We start from the raw sequence: 17626 nt of genomic DNA on the forward strand, positions 1-17626 counted from the left end.
ATATGCAATTTTTCTATTTTACAAAAAAATTTTGTAAAATAGAAAGTGAAGTAAGAAAAGAATTTAAAGATTAAAAGAGTCCATTAGGAAACAAACAAAGGTTGGTTAGTAAAAAGTTTGAGTAAACAATAAAATGTTTAGATTCTTGCGATAATGGAGATAATAAGATAGACAGTATCTTCAGCCTTTTACTAAAATTTAAAAAGTATATTGTTCCTATTTTTATTCATTATTTGTAAAGTAATTACATAAATAAGCTCTTGAATTAGCTCAAACAGAAAAGTCTGTAAGTTATATAACAATTAAAGACTTTTTGGACCTGAAAACTGATTTTTCTTTGATTTGTTAAAAATGACATTACTTTAGACAGAATGGCTTAAAACCAGTTCATCAAACTGGAACTTATTGCGACTATGTGCTATGTGTATATATCGCTATATATTATATACTTATTTCCAGATTATAAAAGATTTAAAAAAAATTTGTCACTAATCTTTTTGTTCTACATTACAGTGCAGAACGTGCTTCTAATTCTAGTCAAGACCTCATTGAAACTTTTAGAAACAAAAGTAGACAGAGAAGTAATCTTAATGGTTGTAGCTTATCATTGTCTAAAATTTAAATCAACTGATAATTTTTTTTAGATAAAAACCATAAAACAGTCTTTCTTTAAATAAAAAATATACAATTACAAAAATGCTTTATATTTAAAGTAGATAAAAAGAAATTAAACCCCCCCCCTAACCTCCTAAATATACATATGATTGCAAATTGCAAAGATCAACTCTTGCCATCATTTTTACCAAAAAACAAAACATAATCTAAAAATAGATAGATCAAGCTACAAAAATAACTCTCAATGTATTTTTGAAATTTTGTTAAGTGACCCTGCCCTTATTATAAATGCAAAAACTTGAATTTTTTGCATTTTTAGCTAGCTGGGACCAAATTTTCATCTGTGCTGGCAGGGGAGTTTTTTTTCGATTTGGAAAAAAGTATTATTATTTTAAGTTAATGCAAGTAAAGGTTCATCTTTTGCAGCTATGCGATTTCCGAGAAAATGAAATGTGCTTTTAAATCATACCTATAATATATATATATATATATATATATATATATATATATATATATATATATATATATATATATATATATATATATATATATATATATATATATACTTTTTTTTACATACACATATATAACTTAAAAAATATTATTACAATGTATTATTCATAGTTTGCATAACACTAATATGAAAAAACGAAACAATTAAAAGAATGAAACAAAAAATAATACCATTGCATACATTTCTATCTCTATAGAATTTTTATTTTCCAACATTTTGACAGTAGATTTATTTTTCTAAATAATGCAAAAAATAAATTATTAAATACTTCTCCTAAGTACAAAGATATTATATATTTAAAATCATCCACAATGATGTATTTAACAATAAAATCTATTTCATATTTTTAAACTATATCAATAGCTCGAATATGTAATGATTTTTTGGTATGATCATAAAATCAGGTGCTTTTTTTTCATCTCTGAAGATTTTTTAGTTTGTAATATTGATAAACTTTTATTGAAAATATTAGCAAAATTCATGCGACAATTTATACACTTTATGATTGCTATTTTTGGGGTTGGGTTGGTGGTAGAGAGTGTATAATTAAAATTTCATTTTTTGTTATAATTTGTTATATGATATATTTAAAATCAATGGTTTTAAAAGAGTTGTAATCAAAAACAAACTCACAAAAAATTTTTGTAATATTTTTTAAATTGGTTAAGTGAAATTTTTTTTTTTTAATAAAATAAAAAATTGTTTATAACAATTGTTTTAATTTCAAATAAAGCAACAAAGAATTATTGAAAATACTTTTTTCTTAACTTAATTTACTAATTAGAGTATGAAATGATTAGAAAAAAAAATTATAAAATAAACAGTATTTTTTTGCAATTTGTTGAAAAAAATGCATACTTATAAAAATAAAATATTATGAATACACTTGTATGCTCCAAATGTTAGATGACTTCAAAGCCAACGCAGAAATTGAAAAGATTTTTAATAAATGCTTTCTCAGGGTTCCCACTATAAAAACTAAGGCTAAATGTAAGAATTTTAAGGAGATTTAAGAGGATACTTTCCTAATATTTAAAGAGATTTGTTTGTAAACAACAATTTTTTGAAAAAAAAAAGTAAGGAGAATTAAGTAGAAAATAGTTACATTAGAAACAGTATCTTATTTTTTTCAATAAGTTTTAAATATAAACAGAAAAATTATTATAAATTAATATATTACTTTACATAAATATTTTTTTTTTTTTTTTAAACATCTTTGCTTCCAACAAGGCTGCAAACAGCCACTAATGAAAGTTGGAAGTTACTGAAAGAGAAAAGATGAAGATTGTAGAGCAAGATAACGATTGACGGATGACTTAAAAGATTGCAAATTATATGAATCAAGAAAGCAAGATGAAGGAAGCGAATTCCAAAGAACTGATGGTCGAGGAAAAAAACTAGACGAATAAGCGTTTTTAGAGCACTTAGGAACAGTCACAGAAAAAGGATGACACTTAATTGAAGACACTTAATTGAATGACGAGTAACACGAGAATGAATTTTAGTAAATGGCACAAGAGACGCTAGCTCTTCAGAGCAGTGCCCATTATAGTATTTGTAGAAAAGAGAAAGAGAAGCAACATTACGACCATGTAATAATGGTTGAAGGTTGGCTGAAAGAGCAGGTCCAACTATGTTTACAATGCGTTTTTGCACCTTGTCTAAAAGAGAAAGGGCATCATTAGAAGATCCGCCCCAGATATGGCAACAGTATTCTATACAAGGCCGGATTTGAGATTTATAGAGATTGAGAATAGAATCCGAAGTAAGAAAGTGACGAGCTCGATAAAGAGATGCAACCTTAGCAGATGCTAATTTTGCAACTGATTTGATATATGGTTTCCAAGAAAGATTGGAAGTAAGAGTTAATCCTAGAAGATGAAGAGTAGGTGACTCATTGAGTACATCACCGTTCATAAATATAGGAAGATCTAAATTATTGTGATAACGATTGGTTGAAAAAAAATTGAGTTTTATCTGAATTAAAGTTCACCAGCCACTGTGAGCCCTATGCCGTAGCAGAAGTGAGATCTTTTTCAAACTCAAATGCCTCCTCCAAGCAATCAGAGGGTGTTGGTTTCTTATCACGACAAGAATAAATGGTAGTATCATCAGCAAACAATGCCACCTTAGATGTGAGAATATCTGGAAGATCATTAATGTAAATTAAAAAGAGTATAGGGCCCAGGATAGAACCTTGAGGAACCCCTGAAGTTACAGAATAAGAAGAAGAGTGTTGTTCATCGAGGACAACTTTTATGCTACGATTGGAAAGGAAGGATTCAATGATCTTAAAGATGTTGCCGGATACACCATAAGAAGAAAGCTTATGGAGAAGACCAGCATGCCAAACTTTATCAAAAGCTTTTAAAATGTCAAGAGCGATGGCCTTAACCTCTCCACCTTTATCTAATGCACGATAAAACCTGTTAGTTATTACTGTTAGCAAATCAGCTGTAGAACGAGAAGATCGGAATCCATATTGATAGTCAGAAAGTAAGTTATTAGATTCAAGATGAGAAATTAAGTGTTTGTTAATTAAAAATTCAAAAATCTTGCTAATGATAGGAAGAAGACTTATGGGACGGTAGTTACACGAATCAGGTCGCTCTCCAGAATTTTTGAAAATAGGGATAACACATGCCGCTTTCCAGCAGGCTCGAAAACAAGACTCTGATAAGCACTTGTTGAATAGTTTTGAGAGTATAGATGACAGCTCCGGAAAACACTTCTGCAAGACAATAACAGGTATGTTGTCCGGGCCACAAGCTGTAGAAGAGTCTAGGCAGGAAATCACTTGAGATACAGATGCTGGAGTGATATGAATGTCAAGCAATGGATCAACCTGTTTGTTGGCAATACCAGGTAGAACGCAACTAGTAGAATCAAGAGATGATATTGATGAAAAGTTTTTAGCAAACAATTCGGCTTTGTCTTTAGGTAAGGTGACAAAGTCTGAACCATACAAGAGAGGTGGAATTATAGATTTGCCCTTATTATTGATGTTATTAAAGATTCTCCAGAAGTCACAAGAGCCTAATTTTTGTGATGATATACGAGATTTCATGACCTGAGAATAGCGGGTTTTGGCGTTAGACAAAACCTTTTTACAATTGTTTCTAGCAGTAATAAACAGATGTCTGTTTTCTGGAGAATTGTTTTGCTGATAAATATGGAAGTAACGATTCCGATTGGCAATCGCAGCAGCACAGTGTGAGGAAAACCATGAAGGAGAGTTTTATTTGTCTAAATATAAATATATATAACATAAATATAGGTTTGCAAACTATCAAAGTTTTTGCAGGTAATTTAAATACTTTAAGTTTAAGTACTCTTTTTTGTTTCCAGCAAAAACTTCTCTGAAAAAACAACTTCAAAAATTTTTTTTTTATTAATAAGTATAATAATACACTTTAATAAAATTTCTTAGATTATTAAAAAATAAAAATAAATATGGAGAAATTAACAAGAGCAGTCAAATTTTATCTTTTTTTAAGGTTTAAGGACTTTTAGGGAGAATTTTTTTTTATAACGATATTTAAGGTTTTTAAGGAGGAGTGAGAGCCCTGTTTCTATGCCACACTTGGTATCCCCATCTTGCGGTTTTATTTCTTGCCTCTTGCTGACAAGGATATGAATGCTAAAGTCGAAAACAACATTTTTGACAAAGTGCTTTATATAATTTCAGACAACAAATACATTGTGATTGAGAGGCCTGAAATTTAGCAACCCATTTTTCCAATTTTATCTAATGATAGTATTGCCATTGAAAAGAGTTTTTTTTTCATTCTCCTAGAAATCACTAGAAAGAGCTTTTTCTATAGAGGAAAAAAGGCATAGCGGTTTGCAAGAATCAGATTGCTTTTGAAGCCATTTTGCTTAAAACATTTTGTCAAGTTCTCTATTTTTACAAACAGCTTTCAGTGGGAAATGATTAGGTTGATTGACACATCAAGTTGATCAAAGACTTTATGGGAAAAACACATGATGAGCACAAACTTCAGGACATTCTTTAGATACATTAGTATAAAATTACATGCAAGAGACATGGTGGGGGACATGGTGAGTTACATTAGAAACTTCTTGTTTACAAAGTGAGGTTATTTATAAAGGTTCTGTCTTCATCTTCTATCATTTATAATTTAAATCTAAACCAGTGTTTTGTGTTGAAAATTCAAGATCTTATACAGAAACTTAAAAATCAAAAAGCAGAAAGACATTTGTAAGGTTTGCCAAAAAAATACCTTAACTTAAAGTTGACTTACAGGTCTGAAATTTTCACTAAAATCTGCCTTCATATTGACAATGGTTGCACTTTTCTAGAATTTATTTTTCAAAAAAGAAAATTTTTTTCAAGACACCCTAATTTATATTTGAATATAAATTAGGGTGTCTTGAAAAAATTATAAATATCTTTAAATTATAAAAACATTGAAATAAAACATTCAAAAATTTATAAAATAAATAAAATAAAAAATAATCCTTTTAAAACTTTGAATGTTTTATTTCAATATTTGTGAAACAAAAGAAAATAAAGAATATTTCTTTTAAAAGTTTGAATGTTTTATTTCGCATTAAAATTTTTATAATGAAAATAAAATTCTATCATTTTAAAATAATTTTTTGAATTAAATGTTTTAAAATTAATTAGAATTTTTAGAATTCTTTATATGACTTGTTGATTCTATATTAAAATATGAATTCTTTACATAATCATAATTACATTTTTTTTTTCTCTACATAATTAACTAGGTTAGGTTTTTTTTTTCTCTACAGAGTTAACTAGGTTTGATAACCTAAATGGAGACCATCAAACATCAATTTAAACTTTTTACCTAGAATAAGAAGAAATAAATTAATAAATAAAATAAACCTACCTCAACTAATGCCAAGTAATGGAAATCAAAATGCGACATCAAATTTGTCTCATCAAGAGCTATAATGATTTATAACAATAACAATAATACACAACATTAACAAAGTAATATAAAATGAGAAAAAAGAAATTTTAAAAAATAATTGAAAACAAACCATGAAACTCAAACTCAACTTCACCATCTTCCTCTGCAATATGCATAGCATATTGCTTTACATCAGTCTGTAATAATAATAAAGCATAATGAACATAAATAAAGAAAATAAAGAAACTATGTAAAACTTTAACTGCAAATCTGGTCTGGTCTTCAGGTCTGCTGTTATACTTGTTGTTCAACTTAATTAGTGACAAAATTCAATCTACCTGCTGATGTTACAGGTAGATTGAGTTGTGTCACTAATTATGCATTAAAAATTATGGATAGGGACTTCTGTACACAACACTAATTGATGGTTAGGGTGTGAGTATCTGTGATAGGGTGTGAGTATGGTTAGGATGATGGTTAGGGTGTGAGTAAGTAGTAATAAACACATAATATGAAAGAAATATAAACATAGATGACCAGACCATATCCGCAGAGATAAAAATTGTATTTAAACTTTATGAATACCCAAGAAATAATCACGATACAAAAAACAAAAGTGTAATGCAAGAGGAATAGAAAGAACAACTCTAATTTGATTTTCACTTTGTTATTTTTTACCCATTTCTGGTTTAAACTGTTGTATAGTTATTATTATTTCTAAATGCTATTTTTCGACAAATTCTGAATTATTTATCAAAAAATATTAAAATTAGTTTACTTATACTCCTCAAAATCACAACTTTCATGTATGTATTGTAAATATCATGAAAATTCACATGTCAGGGATATTGCAGACATATATCATACATATTATGTCAGGGATATTGCAGATGTATATCATACATATCATGTCAGGAACATATATTAAACATATGAAGGATAAAAAGATCTAGATTAGGACTCCAAAATTCAAAGTCCTGAAGTCCCTGTATACCCAGATTTCAATAAGAAGAGTAGTTTATTGCAATTCCCAGAACTCCAAGAAAATCTTTAAACTTAAAAGTTCAAATACTTGTAGGTGTAAACAGCGTCCTTCTTTCAACAATTTGTATAAAATTAAACCAATGACATCTTGAACAGTTGCAGTAACTAAAAAAGAATATATAATGTAAACTTGTAATATATTTTTATTAACAAATAAATCTTATTATAATCAAGAATAAATTTTACCAATAAATTCAATGGGAATCGGCTCCAGCCTTTGACTCTGAAAAAAATAAATACAGCTCTTTAAGTTCAAATAGGTTAGACTCACACAACTATGAATAATGTCATGACAATATTTAAAGTTGCAGCAAAAATTGGAGGAGGAGGAGGGGGAGAGGGGAGGGAGAAGTGCCCTTATATATCATTGGTATACAAGGGAATTACATTAAGTCCATTTTTGGCAGTATGGAATTATTTATACGACTCCAAAAACGACTACTTAGTATTTTAAATTCTCTATCGTTTGATATACCACACAATATTACGCAAAAACTTATTTGTTCATTATCTCAAAATGATGATTTTGGACTTCCCTTGTGCATTTCCCTTGTGTACTGACAATATTATGCAAACTTTAAGTTTTAAAATAACAATAAGAAATCAGAGTTTTTCAAAATATAATTAAAATACAAAGAATAATGAAAAAAATGTTTTTTTGTTGTAAAGTCTAGATTAAAAACCTCATGAGGACAATTTGTTGAAAACAAAAGAAAGTAACAATTATTTTGTTAATTATACGGCAGAACTTGTTAAATATCAAATTAATTTATATCAGTTTATTAAGCATCAAACGAAAAAGCTGAAAAATCTATGGTTTTATGTGCTTAAATCCACAACCAATGTTTTTAATCACAAACAGCTAATACAAAATGAAAGCATTAAAATTATGTAAAGTACACTGAGTGTACACTCACAAAGTAAAAGGGGAAATTTTGAGGGTGTTTTGTACCATTTTTTAAAAATCAGTTTGTAGGAAGTCTTAGCATAAAAATTTTGGAATTTTTTTTATCTTTCTGTTTGTCAAGACTTATATTTTTAAAAATTCTCAAAAAAAATTGTAAACTTATAAAAATTGTTTAAAAAAACCCTACAATCCATAATTACTTAGCAAAACACATAAAAGTACGAAAACATTCATAAAATATTCTTAAAACTCATAAAAGTATGTTATATTTTTGAGATACTTTTAATACAGTACTATATCGATTTCACACTTATAATCAACTTCAGGGAGTATTCTTGGAAAAAAATAAAAGAGAGGGCCTGGGAACAGAACTTTTGTAATCAATAACCAAAACCATATGTTTTTTTCTTAAACTTAAAAAAGTTAAAAATTTATAAAACTATAAAAACTTCAAATCAATTGTAAATTTCTTTCAAATTAAAATACAACAATTCAAGAAAATATATGATCATCTCTATTCTCTCTTAAAAAATTGTAATTAACAAAAAAAAAAAGAAAAAGAGAAACTAGACTTTCGTTTTTTCGGCTTTTTCATAATCTACTTTTTTTCTACTTTTTCTGTTTTCCTCATAATCATTTGTAAAGAGAAAGGTGTCTTGAATTAACTTCTCAGAATTTGCTCTGTTTATTAGGTCTTGTGAGTGTACATTCACAAATATCTTTGTGTACTTAACTTTGCATAATTTTAATGATTTCATTTTGTAATAGCTAATTTACTTGACTGTCCTCTCAGAGCAATCATTAACAATATCAAGTCTCTTTACTGTTGCTCTAAATTCTAGATAAAAATCTTTGAATTTCCAAAACTCTGGTTAGGTCTTTATCCCTTGAGTTTCTGCCTTTCCATGCTTAAACAATGTCAAAAACTAGCCACATCTAGCTTTTAGAAATCACTCTGTATAGAAAAGATAAATGAATAAAGCCATAACAGTTATTTCTTCCTTGTGTTTGTAAGCCAGGTTTGTGATCTTGTTCATTAAAAGATACAATTTTGAATAGTATAAACTTTTCTCATAGATGTTAATGAAATTTAAACCTATTTGATGATTGAACCTAAAAGTTCAGTTAGCTCATGGTATTCTTTTCTTACATTTCTGTCCTAAAAGGTTTTTGATATATTTAAAATTTGTTATTATTATTAATTGCTACTATTAAAAAAAAAAGAAGAAATAAAATAAAAAATATTAAAAAACTGAAAAGCAGCTAATTATACATTTCAGGTAGTACTTTTATTCTTTTCAGCCCCTTAGTTTCCAGTCCCTTAGTTTTAGCATCTACATCTGTTCCAGTTTTGTTTTAGAACTGCAAATACAGATAATTCTGATAACTCAAACATCCAAGGAAACATGGAAAATTGTTCGACTTATTGAATACCCTTTAAGTCAAACTTTGGCTGATATGAGATAATAGTTTGAGTTAGGACAAATTTTTTTTATTCAAGCCTAAAGTATAAACTTTAAATACTAACAAAAAAGTAAAAATGTTTCAGAGTAATATGTTATGTATTTAAGCTGTACACACAAATTGGGAAAAATGACATTTCAAAACTAAAAATAAAAAATATGCATTCATCATTTTATAAAAAATTTTTAAAAAACATAAAAATAAATTTTTTTTTTTTTAAATATTTTTTATAAAATGATGATTTGTTTTGAAATTTTTATATAATTTCACTTCATTAAAGACCCAACATGATATACTTTTTAAAAACTTTTTTTTTTGATAATTCTATGTACATGTATGATGTTTAAGGGTCTTGAGGTACCCCTAAAAAAATATTTTTTTCAAAAATTTTCAATTCCTTTATTATTTTATTATATAGAAGACATTTAGAGGGTGAGAGCTGACATTTTAAAAAAAAGTTGTTTTAATAGCCACCGTACCGACCATGCTTATAATTTTTTTTCTTTACATTTTGACCACAGTTGTTTTGATGTTTTAACAATTTAAATGCAATATTTTTTTTAAATTTTTATTTTGATTTACTCCAAACAAGGCTGCAAGCAATCACTATTAAGTTGGGAGTTACTAGAAAAAAAACATACGTCAAAAGAATGTCATGCAGAAGTTAGACAATAAATAAAAAGTATAAAAGAACAACTTTTGTTAGGACTTTTAACTTTTTACGGTGCGTCAGATTTACATAATTTTTACTAAATTTAACAGATCTCATGAACGGTGCGTCAGATTTACATAATTTTTACTAAATTTAACAGATCTCATGAACGGTGCGTCAGATTTACATAATTTTTACTAAATTTAACAGATCTCATGAACGGTGCGTCAGATTTACATAATTTTTACTAAATTTTGTTTTTGTTTAGCTAAGAAAAGAACTTTACTTTTGGTTTACATTTTGATTTCAAGAAAAGAGGAAACATTGAATTATCTCTAGCAGTTGCAAATTTCTTTGGTAGAAGTTTTTCAATTAACTTTTTAACTAAAAATGTTTCATCCAATCTAATACTTTTAATGTTTTTTTTTTATTGGCATTTTATAAATTTTAATATAAAATATTTTTCAAAAAATATTAACAGAAAAAATTTGAAACTTTATTTTAAAAAATGTAAAAAAAAGTACAGTGTTAAAATAGTCATGGATTTTAGGATTTTTTGAGAATAGAGCCCATTTTATTCTTTAAGTCTTTACATACTATTAATACATAATTCAAACATGAATATTATAAAACAAAACACTCTCAAAATTGTCCTTTTTACACACTTTTATGTACTTATACATTTTAACATGCGTTCTTCAATAAAACACATTGGAATTTGAGTTTATTTTCAGAAGTTTATAATTTTTTACACAATTTAAATGTAAACCATTTAAATATAAATTTAGATTTAAATTTAGTTTAAATATGGAAAGGATTTTAATTAAAATTATTTTATTAGATAGATTTTAGAAAACTGTTAGAAAATCTAAAAGTTTAGTTTAAATGAATTTTACAAAAACTAGATGTCATTTAGACCATCAAAGAGTGACAAGCTTCTGTTGCCTATATAAGGACAAAAAATAACTACTTGAAGAAAAGCCAGAATAGATAAAGCCACCCATTTGGCATTTGTGGCACTTGTGTTAAAAGTTTGTATTTAAAGAAGGCAAATATAGTTAATAAGGTTTTATAAATTTGTAATATGCACTTTTAAGCCTGACATAAAATTACTTAGAAGTTCGTAATTTTAAAAACTTTATAGAAAGATTTGAGTATTAGTAAATCAATAGAAGGAATCCACCGGCCAGTTAAGAACATTTCAAATTCTTAATGATTGGTACCTATAGTATGTTGAAGACAAGATACAGATTACAAGAGTACAAGATGCAGATTAACAAAAATGTTGCTGGTCAATGTTTGCCACAAGAAATCCAGAGAATCTGGTAATTGACATAGTACCATATCCTGAACTGCATTTATTTGAGCATATAGTGACTCAAGTTACCGATGTGCTAATGGCTGATGAGTTAACTAAAAACTACTTGTTGAGTAAAACAGTTATCCGATATGGACATAATGGAGTAAAGTATGATGGACCTAACTGTCACAAAGTCCTGTTTTGTTTAGATGAACTTAGAGATCTATGTCCTCTTCACATTATACCCTGCATTGAAACATTAAGGAAGTTTAGAACAGGTAGCAATTAATTGAGGGTAAAATATACACACAAAAAAAAACAACCTACATATAATTTTTCATTTTTTCTTTTAGTCGCCAAGGGCTGTTTTAGAATGGAGCTATCACCGAATTTCGGCAAAGATATCAAAGATTTTGTAACGAAAATGTGTTACAGAAAACTATCTTAAGACTCATACAAATTACTCTATCAGCCCGGGCTGGAAATTCCATGTAATACCAGCCCATCTTGCTTCTTTTATTATAAGAAAACAAAGATCCTTGGGTGTTTTCAGTGAACAAACCTAAGTCTGTACACAAAAACATAAATAAAATAATGAAGAGATTTGCAACGTCAAAACTGAATAAATCACACTGAAAAAAATTGATGAAAATGGCAGTCACATACACAAGTATGAGGATTTAGAGAGCCAATTCAAACATTTTCTAATAAAAAAAAAAACATGTATATGATATTTATGACAATATTAAACTACATACAATATTAATAATTACTTAAATTTTTAAATCTTGCCAATTTGTTATTAAAGATGTATGTCAATTTTGTCTTACTATTTTTTGTTGATTATTAAGATATAAAACTTTCTGAAACTGTTATTTATTAAACATGAATAGATCAAAGTTACATTTAGTAATGCATAAATTAATGTGTTTGCAATGAACACTCATACTACACATACCAGTGCATACACCTTGCATATACACTATTTTAAACACCCTTTTGCAGGGTGTTTTATTAAAAAATCATCAAAATCTCCCAAGAAGACGTGGTTTTTATTTTGTTTTCAGCTGTTTTCTTGTCAGGTTGACATTATCTAATAGTTTGCTAAATATTTTTACATTACCATGATATTCAACCTAAAACACCTATATTGATGCAGTAACTGTAACACTATAATTTCTTACAAAATTTTTCAAAATTAATTTGAATTTCATTTTTTATATAAGCTTAATATGATTGGTTTGTTTAATTTTAATAGATTGATTTTTTTGATTGTTTAAATGCTTAATAGATTGGTTTGTTTTTTTAAAAGCTTAATATGATTGGTTTGTTTAATTGTAATAGATTGATTTGCTTGATTGTTTAACTGCATAATAGATTGGTTTGATAGATTTGTTGAGTTATTGATCCTAAAATCTAAGCTATTCAATTCTTTAAATATTTCACTGATAAAAAGCAGGTAAAGCTAATTTACAAAAGGTATAAAACAGTTTAAAACAATAAGATGTTTATTTTTACAGTGATCTTATTCATCGCAATTTTTGTTTTGAAAGCATTATGAGAGAGATTACAACAAAAATTAAGAAAAAAAAATAAGGATGAGAGAGATATAACAACAATTAAGAAAAATATTTGTGAGACTATTTACCTGTTAAAAAAAAAAGTGACAATTTTTACAGGTAAATAGTAATCCATTTCGAATCGATAACACAGCTTTTTTTTAAAGAAAACGTACCTCTGTTGGTAAAAACAATATAAAAAAATTGATCGATTTTGTTTCAAAGGACCTTCCTATTCCCTAAAAACAAAAGAAAAAATTGTTGAATTGTAATCTCTTAAAAACTTAACTATAACTATATCAATATAATGTAAAAAGTTCTAATGTTTAATCATTATTTGCATGTTATACCTTAGTGATAAGGAATTAGATCATTAAATCAAATCAATAATTAATAAATATACAAATTGATTTCAATTAAATTTATTTAACTTTAACTTAAAATAAAAATCGACATAATAATAAAATGGCAAAAAAGTAAAATAGAAACATAATTTAGTTCAACTCCTATACAGCAAAAATGTTTTGATAACTATAAGTAAAACATTTTGAAATTTAGTCGACAAACATTTTTCTAATTACTTACACAGAATTTTAAACAGAAATACTATTAAAATAGGTTACAGGTAAAAAAAAAATTCAGAAAAAATAAAGATCTACAACTTGGTATCTAAAAATATTGAAAACTGCAATTATAAACAAAAAAATTATCTTATGAGCAAAAAACCGATATTAAAATGTATGATTTATTGTCCCTTTACTAAACATTATATCTAATAAACATTATATTGGCTTAATCCCTAACATCTTTTAAACATAAAAAATATTTAAAACATATATATATATATACAAATATATATATGTGTGTGTGTGTGTATATATATATTATATATATATATATTATATATATATATATATTATATATATATATATTATATATATATATATATATATATATATATATATATATATATATATATATATATATATATTATTCATCAATATATATCAGGGTTCCTACAGGGTCATTGGTAAAAAAACAGGAAATTTTAAATAAAAGAACAGGACTATGAAGGCCTAAAAAACAGACTATTTTATAAACAATTTTTTTTTCAAAAAAATTTAGGCTATTTTATGAGAAAATTTTAAAAATATGTATTTCTAAATAAAAGTGAATACATAAAATTGTTTTAAAAACAATAAAAAATGCATATATACCATCTTATACATTAAATCATCATATACCATCATATATATCAATTCGTCATATACCAATCATATATATAAAAAAAAACACTTAAAAAAATACTTCCAAAATCAATATAAATTCTGTATAATAAATAAAAGAAACAAATATGATGCTTTGTGCATGACTGATAGTATCATTCAAAAAATCAAATAAACAAAAAAAAAAATTCAATTCTGTGTTCTGAGATGACGTCACTCAAATTAAAATACTTTTGTCTGCCATGATGGTTAACAAACAACTCATGTTTAATTTTATCATATGCGGTTTTCTTAGTTAGCTATACTTGAGTTTATCGTTTATCAATTTAAAAAAAAAAGATCTTTTGTTGTATTTTCAATTGCAGTAATCGTTCTGAAAACTGCAAGAAATCATTTTATCAAATTTCAAAGGTTATAAATCACCATGATAAAGATACTGAACTGTAATCAACAGAAAGAAGAGAAAGAAGAGAAAGAAAATGGTTCGCTGTTATAAAACGCAAAGATGTTAACTGCAATGCCAGTCATTACAGAGTTTGTTCTGATCATTTTTGTTCGGATTAGTTAAAGTTAATATTTCTCAATCATATATAAAGTATATATAAGATATTTTTATAAACTCCTAATATACAATACATAATACACATTTAAAATATAAATTTTACAATTGCAATATATAATACTTAAATTGTATTGCATTTGTCCAATCACTGTAAAACAGTCTACTTTCTAATATTTTGCTTACTCTAATATTATGTTTATATTATAAAGATAATATTAGAGTAAACAAACTACTAGAAAGAAAACTGGTTTACAATAATTGGACACACGCAATATGATTTAAGTACTACAAATAAAGTATACAAGTGAAGTATTTATATTATTACGTTTTCAGGTAAACCTTTTAAACTTTTTGAAAACACTCTGATTAGAACCCAACACTTAAAATGGGCTATAAAAGCAAATGCTTCAATAGTGAAAGATTCATTCAAGTAAAAAAGCGACAACATGAATCTGGAGTTATGAAAATTGATAAAATAATAACTAATGAAGGCTGCGTTGATAAGCCTACTGACAGTGGTATCTATATTATCGGAAATACTGATGATAATGATGAAATTGATTTTAATATTAAACTAAATAATATGAATGGACTACTACAAATTGACAGCAAAAATAATTAAATCACTTGAAAATAAATTGTTAGAAAAAGATTTACCAGTTAAATAAAGAAGTTAAATAAAATTGGAATGGTTTGCTAACAATAACAAAGTGATATTTTAAATAATTCAACTTCCTACTTTTTGGTCAAATATGAAATTGCTTATGACATTGTACAACTTCATATGCAGTGATATACCTCAGGCATCAAGATCGGTGTTGTCGAAGTTCAGTAAATTGACTTTGTCTTTGATGAGATTACGTTTTAATTTAACCTTAAAAGACCTTTTTGAAGTTTTTTTCGAAGTTTTGAAGTTAGTAACTCAACAGTTACTGGAAGAGAAAAGATAAAGATTGTAGAGCAAGATAACGATTGACAGGCGACTTAAAAAATTGCAAATTATATGAATCAGGAAAGCAAGATGAAGGAAGCAAATTCCAAAGAACTGATGTTCGAGGTAAATTGAATGACAAGTAAGACGAGAATGAGTTTTAGTAGATGGCTCTTAAGAGCAGTACCCATTAAAGTATTTGTAGAAAAGAGAGAGAGAAGCAATAATATGACGATGTAATAATGATTGGAGGTTGGCAGCTCCAACTATGTTTACAATGCGCTTTTGCACCTTGTCTAAAAGAGAAAGGACATTATTAGAAGATCCGCCCCAGATATGGCAGTTTTATACAATTTATTTAGTTTGGTAGATTTTATTTATAATTTTTTTTTATATATTAAAGGAAATGTCCTTTTACAGTAATAAAAAGTAAAGATGTTGATTGATAAAGCAAAGATTGATAATGATTTTAAAATGTTATAAAATTTTTTGCGTTTTGTTGTCTAAAAAATATTACAAATATCCTAACAAATAAAAGAATTCAATAGAAGTTCTTTATTTTTTAGTTATAAGTTTGTGAGTCATACTCATTTTCTTACTTGGTTTATTTTTAAATTTCAAACAATTTTATCTAATTAAAAAATTGTTTTTAATAAATCTTTAAATTCTACACAAAAAATGACTATATTTACAATAAGCTATTTATTAAAAATTTATCAGCATATATATTTATATGCTGATAAATTTTTAAATATTAAATTCGAAGTGGTTGCCTAAACTCCTACAACTGCACAGGTAGAAACACATAGTTGTATAAATTCAAATTTAAAGAGCCAAAAAAGTCATTTTAATTGAATTCTTATAAATAGGTTATTAAAATACATATAAATAAAGCTTCTAAAATAAGAATTTGAGGCATAACAAAACCTTTTGGAAAATTTAAATAACCCTACTTTTTGGTGCCAAATAAATGCAACACCATGCCTTCTTTCATTAACTAAGTAGTTTTTTCTTTGCCAATTTTCCAAAAATGCTTTAGGATCAATTAATGTTTACTGTTTTAAAAATTATCACATTTAATTGGCACCTGAGAGAACCATAAAGTATGTACATACTTTATGGCGCGCATAAAGTATGTACATACTTTATGGTGCCCATAAAGTATTTACAGGGAAGAAGCAAAGAGGGCCCCTTGCAACGCCTCTAAGCGGTAGTGTTGCAAGGAGACAATCGCTGCTACCTAAAAAAACAAAACCAACGACTATTTTTTTTATTCAGCAAGTACCATTACGGTACCCTCAATTGCTTGCATTGGCCCTGAGGAGGGCGGATAAGATTCCACCTAAGTGGCATAAACTATTGTTATGCTACTTCCCCCGAAGATTAATTTTCTCTAATCCAGGGATTCTTTGCATAACAAACGCCACAATGAATATCTTCTAATCATCTAATATCTAAATCAAGTAACAACCCATAAATATTAAACTTGAACTTTTTAAATTTGACCGGTATGTTTTACACAAATTTTGTACTTTCAACAGGCTGTTTTGCTTGCTCTGTACTACTCTATGTTATTCGTACATTCTTAGCTTGATGCCTAAATAACCCTACTTTATTTTTAACTTCTACCAAAGGTCAATGATAAAATCATTTAACCATATGGCTCCATTAAATTATAGATTTAGAGAAAAGTTTAGATGTATATAAAAGAATGTTCTTTACTTGTACCTCAACTAAAGAACATTTACTTGTTCCTCAAGTAAAGAAAAAAATTTTTGTAAATTGTGAAAATATGTTATAAAATCTGAAAAGAATATTCAAGAATAAATTTGCAAAACTAGTGGAAAAAAACAAAGCTTTTGCATTGAAAAACTTAATTATTTTGGTTTATTTTTATTATTATTAGTTAATAAAATACTGCAAGAAGTTAAAAAGCTAATTTTTATATTTA

The 17626-nt window shown here is 26.8% G+C and overlaps 1 protein-coding gene across 2 annotated transcripts in view; it reads right to left on the reverse strand.

Annotated features, from left to right (window-relative positions):
- The window catches only part of LOC100214433 (target of rapamycin complex 2 subunit MAPKAP1), an 80793-nt gene that overhangs the window by 21771 nt on the left and 41396 nt on the right, over positions 1-17626 (reverse strand). For both annotated transcript variants that reach the window (XM_065800929.1, XM_065800928.1), the window contains exons 7-12: positions 13133-13195; positions 7261-7297; positions 7103-7179; positions 6161-6227; positions 6007-6065; positions 1310-1365 (exon numbers count right to left, since the gene is read on the reverse strand). In XM_065800929.1, the coding sequence (XP_065657001.1) occupies positions 1310-1365; positions 6007-6065; positions 6161-6227; positions 7103-7179; positions 7261-7297; positions 13133-13195 (359 nt within the window). The remainder of the gene's footprint in view (positions 1-1309; positions 1366-6006; positions 6066-6160; positions 6228-7102; positions 7180-7260; positions 7298-13132; positions 13196-17626) is intronic.

Source organism: Hydra vulgaris, chromosome 07 (genome assembly GCF_038396675.1).
Source record: "Hydra vulgaris chromosome 07, alternate assembly HydraT2T_AEP".
Classification (NCBI taxonomy): domain Eukaryota; kingdom Metazoa; phylum Cnidaria; class Hydrozoa; order Anthoathecata; family Hydridae; genus Hydra; species Hydra vulgaris.